The sequence below is a fragment of the Rosa rugosa genome, chromosome 2 (assembly GCF_958449725.1).
Source record: "Rosa rugosa chromosome 2, drRosRugo1.1, whole genome shotgun sequence".
NCBI lineage: Eukaryota > Viridiplantae > Streptophyta > Magnoliopsida > Rosales > Rosaceae > Rosa > Rosa rugosa.
This window is the reverse complement of record NC_084821.1, coordinates 71,572,907-71,589,859: the sequence shown is the minus strand read 5'-3', so window position 1 is coordinate 71,589,859 and position 16,953 is coordinate 71,572,907. Positions and strand designations below refer to the sequence as shown.

General features: G+C 36.4%; 3 protein-coding genes and 1 long non-coding RNA gene across 4 annotated transcripts; 2 read left to right on the top strand and 2 right to left on the bottom strand.

The window, feature by feature from the left end:
* Nucleotides 1-972: 972 nt before the first annotated feature.
* LOC133728108 (stigma-specific STIG1-like protein 1) lies at nucleotides 973-1,787 on the top strand. Its single transcript, XM_062155515.1, has one exon. The coding sequence runs from the start codon at nucleotides 1,049-1,051 to the stop codon at nucleotides 1,523-1,525; it is 477 nt and encodes a 158-aa protein (XP_062011499.1). The 5' UTR covers nucleotides 973-1,048; the 3' UTR covers nucleotides 1,526-1,787.
* Nucleotides 1,788-2,082: 295 nt separating this feature from the next.
* On the bottom strand, nucleotides 2,083-4,196 carry LOC133733913 (uncharacterized). Its single transcript, XM_062161560.1, has 3 exons — nucleotides 4,008-4,196; nucleotides 3,310-3,405; nucleotides 2,083-2,619 (listed from the first exon to the last, which is right to left on the bottom strand). The coding sequence occupies exons 1-3, from the start codon at nucleotides 4,138-4,140 to the stop codon at nucleotides 2,273-2,275; spliced, it is 576 nt and encodes a 191-aa protein (XP_062017544.1). The 5' UTR covers nucleotides 4,141-4,196; the 3' UTR covers nucleotides 2,083-2,272.
* A 3,714-nt stretch (nucleotides 4,197-7,910) lies between these two features.
* Nucleotides 7,911-8,601, top strand: LOC133728477 (stigma-specific STIG1-like protein 1). The gene has a single exon (XM_062155884.1). The coding sequence runs from the start codon at nucleotides 7,974-7,976 to the stop codon at nucleotides 8,448-8,450; it is 477 nt and encodes a 158-aa protein (XP_062011868.1). The 5' UTR covers nucleotides 7,911-7,973; the 3' UTR covers nucleotides 8,451-8,601.
* Nucleotides 8,602-14,475: 5,874 nt separating this feature from the next.
* Nucleotides 14,476-16,203, bottom strand: LOC133729937 (uncharacterized). The gene is made up of 2 exons (XR_009856557.1): nucleotides 15,046-16,203; nucleotides 14,476-14,938 (listed from the first exon to the last, which is right to left on the bottom strand). It is a non-coding gene; the product is annotated as an uncharacterized LOC133729937 (long non-coding RNA).
* Nucleotides 16,204-16,953: the final 750 nt, after the last annotated feature.

The window sequence follows — 16,953 nt, the reverse complement described above, 5'->3', positions numbered from 1 at the left end:
CACTTTTGATATTTATTTTAAGACTTACTCTCGACTGTCATAAAAAAAAAAATCTAATTAATACCTCATGACGGATCAAAACGATCCAAAAAAGTGCTAAAAGAAAATAAGAAACAAGACCATTCATATAAGAACGAAAAGATAATTTAAAAGTAGCACTAATGAGGGTCCTCATTCTTGTTTATTATTTTCTTGTTTATTACATATATATAGTAATCGGTTCAACTCTAACTACTAATAATGAGCATCCAAAAAGTAGCACTAATGAGGCTGACTAAAAAGTACCGATCGGTTATTCAAAAAAAAAAGTACCGATCGGTTAAACTATGATGTAGCTCTGTTTTTCTTCTTTATGAAATTCCTATTTGATATATGTATAATAGGGAACAGAAGTGTACGTATCAACGTATGTATCTAATAAGAACTCGATCGGAGTTGTAGCTCATAGCAAAATACAATTGAATGTGGTTTCCAAGTCGTCGTCCTCCTTTAAGTTTCTTGACGCACGTATTGGTCAATAGTCAACTGTAGAATTCTATTCAGTATTGAGCTTAAAATGGTCAATATAGGCTACAAGCAGCTAGTGCTTCTATAACGGCTTTTCACACCGGTTTGGAATAGAGAACATGCATTTGGTTTCTTGGAGTACTTAAAACAAGAAGACGAGCATGTGCTCACGCAATTACTTACATATACTTATGAACCCAAGGATGAGCTAGCCTAACCTGCCCAACATAGTAATCTCTAGCTGTTCTGCAAATTCACCTAATTTAATATAATCTTTCTTGGAAAGCCTAACTTTTGTTTACTTGCATGTTATGCAGCCCTTCGAATTAGACCATCCCATTAAGTCCCCGACTATATTCACACGCACAGTTTATGCATGCAATCCCTTTTCTACTAGCCCTTTTTGTTCTCTATATATACCTCTTCAAACTTGCATGCTTCCTCATCAAAAACACATTCATATTTTCTCACTATTTTCCCAGTACTTCAATCCTCCCGGCCCCTTTCGAAATCTCATTATTCCCAGACACGAAAACAAAACATGAAAGGCTCCATCCAAGTCTTCTTTTTGCTAGCCATGCTAATGGCTTTAGCCGCCATTACTCTTTCCGCATCAACCCCGGAGGAAGATCGAGATGAATGGTTCTCCGATGAGGAAACAGATACTCCAAATGAACCATCTGATGATCTCCCTACGACCTTAAGCCAACCAAAAACTTCTCTCAGGGGAGCAAGCCGCTTCCTTGCCACTCGGGCTGTTGCGACTACATGTGACAAAAACCCTAAGGTGTGTAAGGCTGCAGGCAGCACGGGGCGAGATTGCTGCAAGAAGAAGTGTGTGGATCTGAAGACGGACAGAGTCAATTGCGGCAAGTGTGGGAAGAAATGCAAGTACTCGGAGATATGCTGCAAAGGAAAGTGTCTGAATCCAATGTCTGACAAGAAAAACTGTGGGAGCTGCAACAACAAGTGCATGAAAGGCAGTTCGTGTGTGTACGGAATATGCAGCTATGCATAGAAATGAGCAGGCCAACTTCTACGTACGTCCATGCATGATAAGGATAGCACTAATTTCATTTGTGCAGCTATATATATACTTTATTAAATTCATTATTTATTCGTCTAATTCAAATTAAGTACAAAATACTTGAACTGTGGCAATGTGGCATGAGTTTAATTATTTATGTAAGGTGTGCCAGGAATAAGGGGTATCTAACTAGTCGATCAGCACCCATTGGCTTTGTCAATTGTCGACGAGGAATTATTTAATTTGTTGTAAAAAGAACAATATATGAATTCGTCACTTCAGTAATTAAGTTATTATTTGTTCATATTACTTGTAAGATGCTTCTTCTGTGCATTAAAAAATCCCTTATACATATAGTCGATCTCATTTCAGTTTGTACTGATCTTCTAGAATATATATAATCCACAACTCATAAGGAGCATATTTTTTCAGTTTACACAAGGAGTCATTCACATATAATCTATACTACTATTAAGAGAAGAGGCATTGTTAGCTAAAACTCAAAAATTTACTAAAATAATCCTGAAATATTAATAAACTTTATTACTCATAAAATATATAACAAATTATAGGAATAATATAGTCAAATTACAAAAGAAATAGAAAAATAAGAAGAAGAAAAAATTTCAGCACAACAATACACCTAGAACTGCTTTAATTAATTTCACAGCACATAAATTGTTTTTCATTTAAAAACAACAAAATCAAACCATCCCTACGGTTTGTTGATACCTCATCTTAGTAGGCTGGAGGAACATATCCAGAGTCACCTGATCCTTCCCTACTCCTTGGAAGCATAAAACCCTTCTCGAAACACTCACCGAGCACCAAAGATAGACAGGGTTCAGTAAACTCACAACTGGTACCACAAATATGACATTTGACTGGATCCACACCAGCAGGGTAGCCATCCTTGTTACCACAACGTTTGCAGACTTCATTGACAACACAAGATGCACAATATCCATAAATTCTACCATCATCTTCATGAACATAATTATCAAACATATAGGGGTCTGGTGAATCATAATCTTCTTCTGTAGCGCTAACTTCTTCTACATCACTATCTTCTTTGGCACCGCTACCTGAATGTTTGTTAAACAGAAGCAAAACGAAAACAATGTTAACGCTCAGAGATACATGTTCCCAAGAGCAATTTGTAATCTAGAACAATACATATTAGATAAGCTACTCATACACTTGTATCAATAAGCCATGCCACACACCATCTCTTCAAGTTCAAGCTTAGCAGTGGTCAAGTTATAAACAATCCATGCATAGTTCAATTTGATTGAATAGAAAAGTCATGTCACCTACGTACTTCAAACACTCGGGGAAAAGAAATAATTTAGTAGTGATTGAATTCATATATCTCTAAACTAGACCTTCTACTCTTTATTTGAAACTGAAAAGTTAAAAGCTTCCCACATTAATATTAAAGACCCTCTACTCTTTTCTTCTATCATTCAAATAATGAAACTCAATCTGTTCCCATAACGAAAAGAGAAAACCTGAAATAAGAAAATAAAAAAAGGCCTCTAGAATTCTAATCTTGATACATAATTCTTAAAACTATAATCAAATCAAATCAACTACGATACACGAACAAACTTCTACTGGATAACCAAGGCAGATTTTTTTTTTTTTTCGGTCCAGATAAGATTTCCAATATCAAAAGAGAATTTCAGAATGAAGCATAAATAAATTCAAAAGGATAACACATGGGCCAAGCAAATCCAGATAAACTTGCACACAAACAAAAATTAACAGCATACCCTCCTTATCTTCGTTTTGCTGCAGCACCAACGGGGAGCCATCATCTACGATTGGAGGCTCCTTGTCCGACGATGTACTGTTCCCAGTGCCAGCAGCTGTTAGCAAATATATCAACATGATGTGATAAGAAGAGAATCACGGAAACCTAAATTGAGGGAGACAAAACTAGTAGCATCTCAAAGCCCATTGTGTAGGCACAGCAGAACACAAACTACTAAATAGTTAAATACATGTATGGAAGTATGGTATACGAGGATTGTAACTCATTAAGCCAATTACACGAAAAACTTAAGCAACTAATTCCCAGCAAGCAGAAAGGATATCTTAGATTCTTAGGTAAAGCTAAACAGTTGAAGCAAAGCCCATTTTACTTTTATGTTTTCACATTGAAAACACAAGTACAGCTTCAAGCACATGCAGTAAAGGTAAAGTTGTTAACCGGTTATATCTGAAATTTTTAGTACCATTGTCCATTGAAGCATGTGATGAATTTTATGACCAGGATCAGGATCATGAACTTGACATTGACAAATTAATTAACAAAACCTTATTTCTCGAATCAAATACAATTATGATACTGTAATAATAGACTAGCGAAATTCGAATCCATTAATTTTACTAATCTATCAAACACACGAGAAAAGCAAAGCAAGCAAATCGGGCTCAAAACCCTAAATCGAAAAAACGAAAAGCATACCGCGCTCATCGAATTCTTCCCTTCGGCGCTTCGCCTGTTCATGGATTTTGCTCTCGTCGTCCTCAGCGAGTTCTTCACCTCGGCGCTTCGCCGGACGGTCCAAATTAGGGTTCTGGCTCTCGACGTCGGTCATGGCTTTGCGTCAGAGAGAGAGAGAGAGAGAGAGAGAGAGACACCTCTCTCTACGCGCCTTTTAGTGGGTTCTGGGGTTAGTGCGGATCCTGGGCCTGAAACTGTGCAAGGAATAAGGTGTACGTAGCTAACTAGTCAGCACCATGAATTATTAATTTATCTTTTATTTGTTGTATAAAAAAAACAATATATAAATTCTTCTCTTCATTAATTAAGTTGAACAAATTCATTTGTTCATGTTTACTTGTAAGATGCTCCTTCTGTGCATCAAAAAATCCTTAGATATATATGGATCCTATCCATAGTGGAGCTCCGTTTTGAAATTAAAGTGCGCATTTAGAGTTTAGGGTCACTTTTCGGTCGCATATTCACATCTCGACCGTTCAGTTTTTAGTTACTAATGTATAGATCATCTCTGCAAATTTTCAGCCAAATTGATGATTGTTAAGGTATCCAACTCACTCAAACCAATGGACGAACTAAATCTGTCCAACCTGAACCGTACTAGCTTTAAGGCAGTTATCAATGTCTTAACGATCATCAATTTGGCTGAAAATTTGCAGAGATGATCTATATATTAGTACCTAAAAACTGAACGGTCAAGATGTGGATATGCAACCGAAAAGTGACCATAAACTCTAAATGTACATTTTAATTTCAAAGCGAAGTTTCGCTCCTCCGAACTCGATCAAGCGTCGACGGCGAGGCGCAGCTTGCCGGAAGGAGGCCAGGGGTCGAATGACCAATTTGCAATCAGGTGGAGCCGCTGGCGACGAGGTTGCAGCGCTGCCCAGAACGTTGCAGTTGCAAATGAGGTCGCCGGGGACTATCCTTCAACCTCGATCTCCTCCGACCTCGATTGCTGCCCAGAAGCAGTTTGGGATGCCTCTGGCTTCCGTCCTGCAAGCCCCGCGCCGCCATCGCCTCCTGGAAGCTGCTGCAGCGTCGACATCCGCACTCCGCCTGTGATCGGGCCACTATATATATATATATATATATATATATATATATATATATATATATATATATATATATATATATATACCTTAACGATCATCAATTTGGCTGAAAATTTGCAGAGATGATCTATATATTAGTACCTAAAAACTGAACGGTCGAGATGTGAATATTCGACCGAAAAGTGACCCTAAACTCTAAATGTACATTTTAATTTCAAAGCGAAGTTTCGCTCCTCCGAACTCGATCAAGCGTCGACGGCGAGGCGCAGCTTGCCGGAAGGAGGCCAGGGGTCGAATGACCAATTTGCAATCAGGTGGAGCCGCTGGCGACTAGGTTGCAGCGCTGCCCAGAACGTTGCAGTTGCAGATGAGGTCGCCGGGGACTATCCTTCAACCTCGATCTCCTCCGACCTCGATTGCTGCCCAGAAGCAGTTTGGGATGCCTCTGGCTTCCGTCCTGCAAGCCCCGCGCCGCCATCGCCTCCTGGAAGCTGCTGCAGCGTCGACATCCGCACTCCGCCTGTGATCGGGCCTCTATATATATATATATATATATATATACAGTCTTTCTATGCTAAGGACCTCCTTAGATTTTAAAATCTAAGAATATCCTTGAATAGACTCATTCCAGTTTGTACTGATCTTCTTTAAAAAAAAAAAAAAAAAAAAAAAATTGATTAATAGCTCACGAAAAGTGCTAAAAGAAAACATGCAATAAAACCGTTCATAAGAACGAAACGATAATTTAAAGTACTAGAAAGTAGAAGGAAAATGATTTGCGGCCTCAATGAGGCCTAAGATTTGTGGCCTCAATCTTAGATGTCATGCCTTGTCATCTGTACACATCACCTATTTATCAAATCATGCCATGTAATTCTTGAGAAAAATATCATCTTATCCTTCCAAAATCTAATAACTCTAAATATTTTGGCTTCTTCTAAAAAGAAACAAAATTTGGCTTTCTTTCATTTTTTTTCTTTTCATTACACTCATGTTAGATTTAAACAACAATTTTTTTTCTTTAATCAAGAATAGAAATTCATGTAATTCAGTTAATAGACTTGCATGTACATTCGATTAATAGATTTGCAGAACACATGTATCTGAATTCAACCTTTATTGGGTTCCTACAAATTTTGAAAATATAATGTGAAAAATGCATATTATATGATTGTATATATTCTTTTGTTCATTGTTTTCTCTTTATGTAGCTAGAGTTTAAACGTTAGATCTGAATTTATTATTTTTTGTTTGTTTTTCTCTTATATTTAGATTGTAGATGTTAATTAATGGCTGCTAATTAACGTGAAATTTTTTCTTACCTCTTAATTTAGACATGAGTATTTCCCAAATTCGATTTATTAATGCTATTTTTTTTTGGATGAAATTAATCAATATTTGGATAGAAAAGTTAACGTCTATTTCTTGACACATAATTCAATATATTAATGCCATTTGGAAAGAACAATTAAAGGAAAGCATTTAATTAAATGAAGAAAAATATTGGTCAAAGAATCCGTAGATATATCTCTTAAATTAATACATAATTAATAGTTGATATTTTTTTTCGTCACCTAATTAAATTCATTAATGTAATTGATTCACCCCCTAACATTTAAAAGGAAACCACGTGGTGTGGTGTGTTGGTCGAACGACCTAGTCTGGAACCCTCAGGTCTAGCGTTCGAATCCCAGCTCCATCCCGTGCCCAGCAGATTTGAGGGATCCTTTGGATTCGTGCGTCTGCGGTGCAGTGGATTAGTCTGGCTTTCGCCGCAATGTCAGTGCAGGTGTCCTGGCGCTGGGATACCACTGCATGGGTGTGTGAGTTACTAACAGCTAACTAGCTGATAAAAAAAAAAAACATTTAAAAGGAAATGTAAAAGGGTAAATTTGGTGTTGCAATAGTATGATGTGACAAAATATATTATGTGAAATTAAAAATAAAATTTGTATTTACTTACATGACATGACATCTAGGATTTGAGGCCACAAATCTTAGGCCTCATTGAGGCCCCATATCATTACCCAAAGTAGAAATAGTAATAGGTTCAACTGCAACTACTAATAATGGGGTTCCAAAAGTACGTACCACTAATGAGGCTGACTAAATAGTACCGATGGGTTATGATATAGCTCTGTTTTTCTTCTTTATGAAATCCTATTTGATATATGTACAAAATGTAGGGAAAACAGAAGTGTACGTATGTCTCTAATAAGAACTCGATCGGAGTTGTAGGTCATAGCAAAATAGAATTGGATGTGGTTACCAAGTCATCCTCCGATCCTTGAATTTTCTTGACGCACGTATTGGTCAACAGTCAACTGTCGAATTCTATTCAGTATTGAGCTTAAAAAGGTCAATATAGGCTACAAGCAGCTAGTGCTTCTGTAACGGCTTTTTACCCTGGTTTGGAATAGAGAACATGCATTTGGTTTCTTGGAGTACGTCTCTTAAAACAAGAAAACGAGCATGTGCTCAGGCAATTACCTACATATACATATGAATGAGAACCCAAGGATGAGCTAGCCTAACCTGCCCAACATAGATAGTAATCTCCAGCTGTTTCTTCTGCAAATTCACCTAATTTAATATAATCTTTCTCGGAAAACCTAACTTTTGTTTACTTACATGTTTTGCAGCCCTTCGAATTAGACAATCCCATTAAGTCCCCGACTATTCACACGCACAGTTTATGCATGCAATCCCCTTTTCTACTTGCCCTTTTTGCTCTCAATATATACCTCTTCAAACTTACATGCTTCCTCATCAAAAACGCATCCATATAATCTCACCATTATCCTAGGCCTAGTACTTCAATCCACCACGACCCCTTTCGAAATATCTCATTTATACCTAGACAGGAATACAAAACATGAAAGGCTCCATCCAAGTCTTTTTTCTGCTAGCCATGCTAATGGCTTTAGCCGCCATTACTCTTCCCGCATCAACCCCGGAAGAAGATCAACAGGAATGGTTCTCCGATGAGGAAAATGATACTCCAAATGAACCATCAGATGATCTCCCTGCGACCTTAAGCCAACCAAAAACTTCCCTTAGGGGAGCAAGCCGCTTCCTTGCCACCCGGGCTGTTGCAACTACCTGTGACAAAAACCCTAAGGTTTGTAAGGCTGCAGGCAGTGCGGGGCGAGATTGCTGCAAGAAGAAGTGTGTGAATTTGAAGACGGACAGAGTCAATTGCGGCAAGTGTGGGAGGAAATGCAAGTACTCGGAGATATGCTGCAAAGGAAAGTGTCTGAATCCAATGTCTGACAAGAAAAACTGTGGGAGCTGCAACAACAAGTGCAAGAAAGGCAGTTCGTGTGTGTACGGAATGTGCAGCTATGCATAGAAATGAGCAGACCAACTTCTACGTACGTCCATGCATGATAAGGATAACACTAATTTCATTTGTGCAGCTATATATCTACTTTGTTGAATTCATTATTTATTCGTCTAATTCAAATTAAGTACAAAGTACTTGAATTGTGGGATAAGTTAAATTAAAGCTATGAATTTGTGTACTTATGTGTGGAAGGAATAACGGGAGTCAGCACCCATTGGCTTTGTCAATTGTCGATGAGGAATTATTCAATTTGTCTTTTATTTATTGTAAAAAGAATAATATATAAATTCCTCTCTTCATTAATTAAGTTCTTATAGCTTATTTGTTCATGTTAATTGTAAGATGCTCCTTCTGTGCATCAAAAAATCCCTTATATATATATATATTCCAGATTGTAGTACTGATCTTCTAGAATATATATTGAGTAGTTGAGCATATATATATATATATATCTTTTTTTTTTTTTTTTTTTTTTTTCAGTTTACACAAGGAGTCATCCACGTATAATGAACAATAAGACAAGTATTGCAGTCAGCAATTAATCCTGCAAATAAATGGGAAAACTGGAAAGAAGAAAGAATGATTTGATTATGGAGACAAGTTATGGTACATACCAATATCTCATACACTCATTTTACATCTATTTGAACAAAAAATTACAAGTATTTGAACCAAAATTACAACATTGAGAACAAAAGTTACCATATTCATTTAGATTATTTACATATAGTTAAACAAAAATTACAACATTGACAACGAATTTGTTTAAAAGCTTGTAACAATGTAGTAGGAGATGTAATTACCATTATTAGAACTAAGATTACACAAAATAGGACTCAACATTACCACTCTGATCGACAACAAATTTGTTGCCACTTTTGTAAATGTGGTTATGAGCTAGGTACATACCAGTATTGTAGAATTTTCCTTGATTATGTTTGCTAAAACAACATATGCAGAATACTTTTGTTGTACTAAAAGTTAATCGCTCGAAATCAAGTGCATGTACTTAAATTAACCTAACAACATTCTTTGGCTAGTTACTAATTCTAATTAATCGATTATAATACGATAAGTGTACGTGCATATATTTATGGGGGTACAGGGTACTGGAAAAAAGTTAATAGAATAAGTTTTAACAGAAAAGAATTCTTCTATCAAATACTATAATCGAATGAAACAATATTCATAGTCAAGCTATAACATGACAAAATTTCCACAAATTATCTAGCCAAGAACATTTGTAAAAAATAGAAAAATATTTTAGTAAAATAGCAGAGATGACACATTGTCATAATTTGTGGAAGTTGGACTAATAATTTGTTAATTTCTTGGAAATTTGAAATCTGAATGCGGGCTTGACCTGATCGATTATAGACTATTAATATTAATGTTTATAATTTTATATACATCGATCCAAATTGCAGAGTTAAATTGTATATGCTAATTTTATGTGCTTTTGGATATTAGACTATGAAATTGCAGACTATTAATATTATGTGCTTTTGGATTTTTTTTTTTTTTGAATAAAGTGCTTTTGGATATTAGACAGACAAGAATAGATAAGAAGCTTCCCTAATTTTTATATATAGTATATGCTTGTAGTTTGCATGCATGTTTCTTGTTTCTATTCACCTAATTTACAGATAACATATTCTTGGAAGCCTAATTTTGTTCACTGAATTTTGGCTTTGGCCCTTTGAATCAATTTATTAAAAGAATGAATTCAATGAAAGTCAGTATCCATTGCAAACTCATGAAATATTCCCAAAGTTGACTTATCGTACCCATTCCATCTATATATACTTCTCCAACCTTACATGCTTCTTCATCCAAAGCATTCATAATTCATTAATCTACTTCCTCCCACATTTTAGTCCCTCTTTAATTATACATATACTATCAACACCAAAAGAAACTTATTTAATTAATATGAAATTTGTCAAGGTTTTGCTTATTAGTGGTAGCGATGTTGATGGCTTTAGCCGTTACTCTTTCTGCAACACTAGTCGAAGAAGAACTATTTTCCGACAAGGGAACCGAGGCTACAAATGATCACGAAACCTTTGATGGTGATCTTCCAATGGATGCCAAAAGCCAAGGGAAAACCTCTCTGAGGGGAACAAGTAGCGTCTTCCTTGGTTCTACTTCTAGGGCAGTGAAAACATCAACATGCGACAATAACCCTAAGGTTTGTAGGGCCGCTGCAAACAGCCCAAAATCACATTGCTGCCACAACAAGTGTGTGGATGTGAAGACGGACAGACTCAACTGCGGGAAATGTGGGGTGAAATGCAAGCACGCAGAGATATGCTGCAACGGTCATGTTGGATGTGCACACAATGTCCGACAAGAAACACTGCGGGAGCTGCGACAACCATTGCAAGCGAGGTGGTTCTTGTGCGTTTGGGATGTGCAGCTATGCTTAGGAATTACGAAGCTAGTTTGAGTACTACTTCTACTCATTATTCAATATGGTTCACAATTGTAATATTTGTATTGCAGCTATGAATTTTTTTTTTTTTTGCTTAAAGTAAACGATCAATGATTAATCAAGAATGTACCACCAAATCTAACTGTATCTGAAACCAAAATATTTTTGACTCTTTTTTAAGTATAACAAATTTCTTAAGAACTTTCTTATAAAATTTTGGTGTGAAAATAAAAACATGTGTTTTTTGTACTGTGGTCTTATAGTCGATGAATATGAATTAGTTTAGGAAGCAGCATACCTTATGTAGAGCGACATTGTGTATCATATATAAAAGTAAATTTATAATTTACTTCTTTTCCTATTGGGATACTGTTTGAGGTATTTGTATGACAATGTGCAGTAGGATTTGTTGATTTGTTCTCTTTATAAGCAATAGTACTCTTGGTGCGTAAAAAGAAGTTTATCAACATATCATCCAGCTGACTTGTTTTCGTATGGATTATGAAACTCTTATCAAGAACTTTGACAGGGATGTAGTGGATTTGGAGCAACTCAGGACGACACCACTACTAGCCGGTTGCAACAACTGGGATCAAGAAATACAACACCTTAAATTTTGGCGAGACACTCTGAGCTCGTTCAAGAACATAGCGGACGAATTGGAACAACTTGAGGCCATCCAAGCTTGAGAGGATGTCTTCCCAAGAAGGAGTAAGGAGATACAATAGACCCATGTTTGTCTTTTATTTGAAGTGCATTGAGGCTTACTTTAATTATATTGTTTTCTTTTGTGCTGCAGAATTTTATCATTATATCGCAAATTTCGATTCAAGAATCAAGTGCAATTGATCAAACATAATCGGCGAGGCGGAGGAGAGGCTTAAGGCTTTGGATCCCAATGAGTATAGCATCTTTACGTTGGATTCAGCAAGGCAACAACTTGGGTATGCTCGACAAGAGGCCAACAGAAAGTTAACTGAGATGGATTTCTGGAGCCGCCGCTTGGTGTTCATCCAAATGGATCGACTTCCTTAAATAAAATCATGGAAGCCACTCCTTCGGCTAGCATACTTTTTATTACATGTAATTAACCAAGTTTGGATGTTCTGATCTTCTAACTCTGGTTAACTCTGTTAGCGTGAGTCATGGGATTGGTATCCCATTTATCGTGGTAAACTGTGGATTGATTAAGATTGTGTAATCAATGAGAGAATATTTGTGTAATTAAGGAGAGAATATCACGTTGTAATTACTGTAAGGAAAATGATTTGCGGCCTCAATGAGGCCTAAGATTTGTGGCCTCAATCTTAGGTGTCATGCTTTGTCATCTACACACATCACCTATTTGTCAAATCATGCCATGTAATTCTTGAGAAAAATACCATCTTATCCTTCTAAAATCTAATGACTCTAAATTATTTTGGGGGTCAATGATAAAAGAGGTCAATTTGAAGTGCCTTATTATAATTTAGGATACACAAATGTTCCTATGATAATTAAGGTCTCCCCTTAACAACCTACCACTGAAAATACAAATAATTACAAAAACTGCCACCGCATCTCTCTCTGTCCCTCTGTCCCTTTATATTTCTCTCACACAAACACAGCGGCTCCGATCTGGATACCCACGGCAGCTGCTCCTTCTCCGCCGCACACGATCGCACCCTGATCAAGGGCTTCTCCGGCTGCCCCTCCTCGTCTTCTAGGGGCTAGATCTCTACAAGAATAATCTACGTCGGGTTGACGACGACGACGACCCGGACTTGTCCTGGCACGGGGTGAACTTCTAGGACTTGATCGTCACTTTTCAAGTTTAGTCTTTGTCAAGGTTAGTACCATTTTCAAAAATTCTTGCCTGATGATGGACCTGCAATTGTGAATTGGGTTTTAGTTCTGGGTTTATGTTGATCTTTAATAGCATCACAATTGACTCGTCAGTAAGAGGCTCAAATAGATGAGGGTGTTAATGGGTGTTGTTTTGCATTCCAAATTACTAAGCTATTTCTTTAATTTGATGATTGAATTTTCCGTACCTTTTTCGGACAGACATTGATCTATTTTGCATCTAAAATGGGTACTGAAACATGGGCATGAGTATTGAATTGAATGATTGAAGATCAGTTGCATAGCACATTAGAGATGAGATAAGTGCTCAAGTATTGAATTGTCTAATGTTTCCCTGAAGAATTATAGACTCTATTGCTCATGGTTATGTACTTATCCTATGAATTAGATTGAGAGCATGCTTACTGGTTATGTCACAGTCATGAATATGTCACAGATCATATTACTGTCAAAGTCACTAATGATCTTTTGATTTTCACAATTTTATATAGGATATACAAACATGACACATAGGCCGGGGTAAAAGAAAACAGAGGCAAGGAAGTGAAGAAGAATGTTATGAAGAAGAAGCAAAAGTTCTAGCCATAAAGTAATTCCCTAAAGACGAATCTGTGTGAAGAGAAATCACCTCAAGGCCAATATGGTGAGGAGTAATCTCCTCGAGGTGAATCTAGGTGAGTAGAAATCTCTTCAAGAGGAATCTAGGTGAGGAGCAATCTCCCCAAGAGAAATCTGAGTGAGGAGATATCCCCTCAAGGAAGATTTGGGTGAGGAGTAAAGTAATTCCCTACAGGCTAATCTGTGTGAGAAGAAATCCTCTCAAGGCTAATATGGGTGACGAGTAATCTCCTCAAGGAAAATCTGGGTAAGGAGTAAAGTAATTCCCTAAAGACGAATCTGTGTGAAGAGAAATCATCTCAAGACCAATATGGGTGAGGAGTAATCTCCTCGAGGTGAATCTAGGTGAGGTTAACAGTAACTTGACCAATGACATAGCCAGTGACATGGTCAGTGACTTTGTCGGAGGTTAACAGTGACATGGCCAGTGACTTGAAGTTAACAATTACCTGGCCAGTGACCTAGATATAACTATGACTTGAAATTCCAAAATATGTCAGTGACTTGTATAACAATGACATGGTCAAGGACTTGCAATGTAACATGGTCAATGACATGAATATAACAATGATTAGCCAGTGACTTGACATGTTCTTGTTCCATTTGGGTCATTTTGGGTCCAAACAGCCATGTCAATGACAATGTCAGTTACATGATCAGTTACAGACATTGTAAGTCACATGATCAATTACATGATCAGTTACATGGTCAGTTACATACATTGTAAGTGACATAGTCAGTTGCATACATTGTAAGTTACATGGTCAGTTACATGATCAGTTACATGGTCAGTTACATACATTGTAAGTTACATGGTCAGTTACATACATTGTAAGTGACATGGTCAGTTACGTACATTGTAAGTTACATGGTCAGTTACATGATCAGTTATATGGTCAGTTACATACATTGTAAGTGACATGGTCAGTTACATGATCAGTTACATAATCTGTGACATGAGGTTAACAGTGACTTGGCCATAGATTGGCAGTGACATGGTCCATGACTTTGCTGGTGACTTGATGTTAACAATGATTTCGTCAAGGATTGATAGTGACATGTTCATGATTGTGACATGGCCAGTAACTTAGCCAGTGACTTGAAGTTAACAGTGACGTAGCCAGGGATTGACAGTGACATGGTCAATGACATAGTTTCTGAAACTCATTAACTAAATTGTTGGAGACAAAATTCAGGCTATATGATTACAGTAAACCTATTATATAATGTCTTAACTTCAACAAAGGAAATTACTGCGTCATGGAAGGCTAAAAAGCCTATTAGGTGTAAAAGTATTAAGCAACCGACAAATTCAAAGAATGCAAGAGACCACTTCAATTCTTGTGAGCTGGTGAATGTGATCTGCTACGGCATTTTGTCGAATATGTATGCGACTATTATATAAACTTTCTTCCTTTGGGACAAACGGAGACTCGGAAAAAGTAGGGCCTGTAGTCCAAAAGATTGGGTGCTTACTGATGACCCGAGTGAAACTACAAATGTGACTAGATGAGTTGCAAGCCTTTTGGCAGGAAATGCCCCCAATGTCATCATATGCAACAAGGTAAAATCCCAAGTTCATATCATCATAAATTCCCTGCAAACAGAGACAATTGACAAGGATTAAATTGAGTCACACTTGATATCTCATCTGAATCCACCATTGGGTAATAAGAAATCAAGAAAAGGAAGCAAGAATATAACAAAATCAATCAGTTAACCCGGCCTAGAGCTGCTATCTCAAAGTTAGCTGATTATGTTCCTAAAAATGATTGATCCAACAATGCCCATTAGTTTGAAAATTCTACTAAACCAATTCAAAGAATGATAAGCATCAACTATAATTCTTCCAAGCACTAAAACACAATGGCTTCATGTAGACAGACTTCCTTCATAACAAAAAACATAATTTTCAATTGAGCCACACTTCAAAACACTTTTAGGCCTGGCATGTATGTTCTAGTACCTAGTTTTGACAACGCCTAATATATGCTAAAGATGTAAAACAATCCATAATTTTGACAAGCCTATAAAGCAAAGAGATACTGCAACGTACTAATAAACCCCCTTGTATATAATTATCAAGAAAAGAAGTTGAATAATATATCAGCATCTCACACCAGACTTGAACCACCATAAACACATCATGTCAGGTTTGAAAATGAGCTAAATAAATGACATAGCAGGCAGCATCAAATACGACCTTTCCATTCCCTCTATGGTTACACAGTTTTGAAGCCACAATCTCAGTAAGTAACTGACTTGGCGATTATGAGGCAGAACATGCCAATACAAAGAAATTTGTTGATGAATTATAACAAAAATCCCATCAACAAGGGAAGCAAGACCATACAATTTTCATGCGTTACAGCTAAGATTCAATCATCTTAACACATATAACAGGGAAATCAATCATCCTAAGATTCAATTAAACAATAATTAAATGAATTAACCTAATGACTCAATTAAGTATCTAAAGTATTCAAATTTCTGATCCAAAACACAACAATTCAGGATTGCGAAACCAGATCAAACAAGTTGAATCAAAATGGAGAGAGAAGCGAGCTTATGTTGATGTCATCATCGACTGAGGAGATCTCCTTGGTGGCCTTCTGGCTGAACGAGTAGGACCTCGCCTTGTTCATAATCTGATCCTTGCAATTTCAATCCTTCCATTCTCGCCGAGGGCGACGTGTTTCAGCTTGATCACGGCGAAAGACGAAGAAGAAGAAAAAGTGACGTGATCAAGGCGAAGAGCGATGGTGCCAGAGATCGAGAAAAAGAGAACAAAGCTCTGGATTGAAGATCCAAAACTGAGATTTCAGATCGTCATAGAGAGACCAAGTGCAAATCGAATCAAGCTTTCTGATCAAAAGAGAGAGAGAAAATTAGATATCTAAAATTTTGAATGAAAAGTTATAAACGTGTACTGCCTTGAAGGGCATACTTGGAATCAAAAAAATTAAAAATTGACCTTTTTTAACATCACCTCATCATTTATAAGGACTATATTAATATTACTAACAATTTGTTATGGACCTTTTTATCAAGTGGGAAACTAGGTGATCTTTTTATCATTTCATACTCTAATATGACCTTTTGCATCATTGCTTCTTCTATAAAAAATAAATAAATAAATTTGGCTTTCTTTCATTTTTTGTTCTTTTCATTACTCTCATGCTTAGATTTAAACAACAATTTTTTTTTTCTTCAATCAAGAGTAGAAAAAATTTCATGTAATTTAGTCAATAGATTTGCCTGTACATTCGATTAATAGATTTGCAGAACACATGTATATGAATTCAACCTTTGTTGGGTTCCTGTAAATTTTAAAAATATAATGTGAAAAATACATATTCATATGATTGTACATATTCTTTTGTTCATTGTTTTCTTTTATGTAGCTAGGGTTTAAACGTTAGATCTAAATTTATTATTTTTTGTTTGTTTTTCCCTTATATTTAGATATTGAAGATGTTAATTAATGGCTGCTAATTAATGTGGAATTTTTTCTTACCTCTTAATTTAGACATCAGTATTTGCCAAATTCAATTTATTAATGCTATTTTTTTTGGATGAAATTAATCAATATTTGGAAAGAAAAGTTAACGT

Coding starts and splice junctions, on each gene's coding strand:
- LOC133728108 (XM_062155515.1), top strand. CDS start 1,049: ATGAAAGGCTCCATCCAAGTCTTCTTTTTGCTAGCCATGCTAATGGCT.
- LOC133733913 (XM_062161560.1), bottom strand. CDS start 4,140: ATGACCGACGTCGAGAGCCAGAACCCTAATTTGGACCGTCCGGCGAAG. Junction 3,406..4,007: donor GGAAGAATTCGATGAGCGCG/GTATGCTTTTCG, acceptor ATTTGCTAACAG/CTGCTGGCACTGGGAACAGT. Junction 2,620..3,309: donor GCAAAACGAAGATAAGGAGG/GTATGCTGTTAA, acceptor ACAAACATTCAG/GTAGCGGTGCCAAAGAAGAT.
- LOC133728477 (XM_062155884.1), top strand. CDS start 7,974: ATGAAAGGCTCCATCCAAGTCTTTTTTCTGCTAGCCATGCTAATGGCT.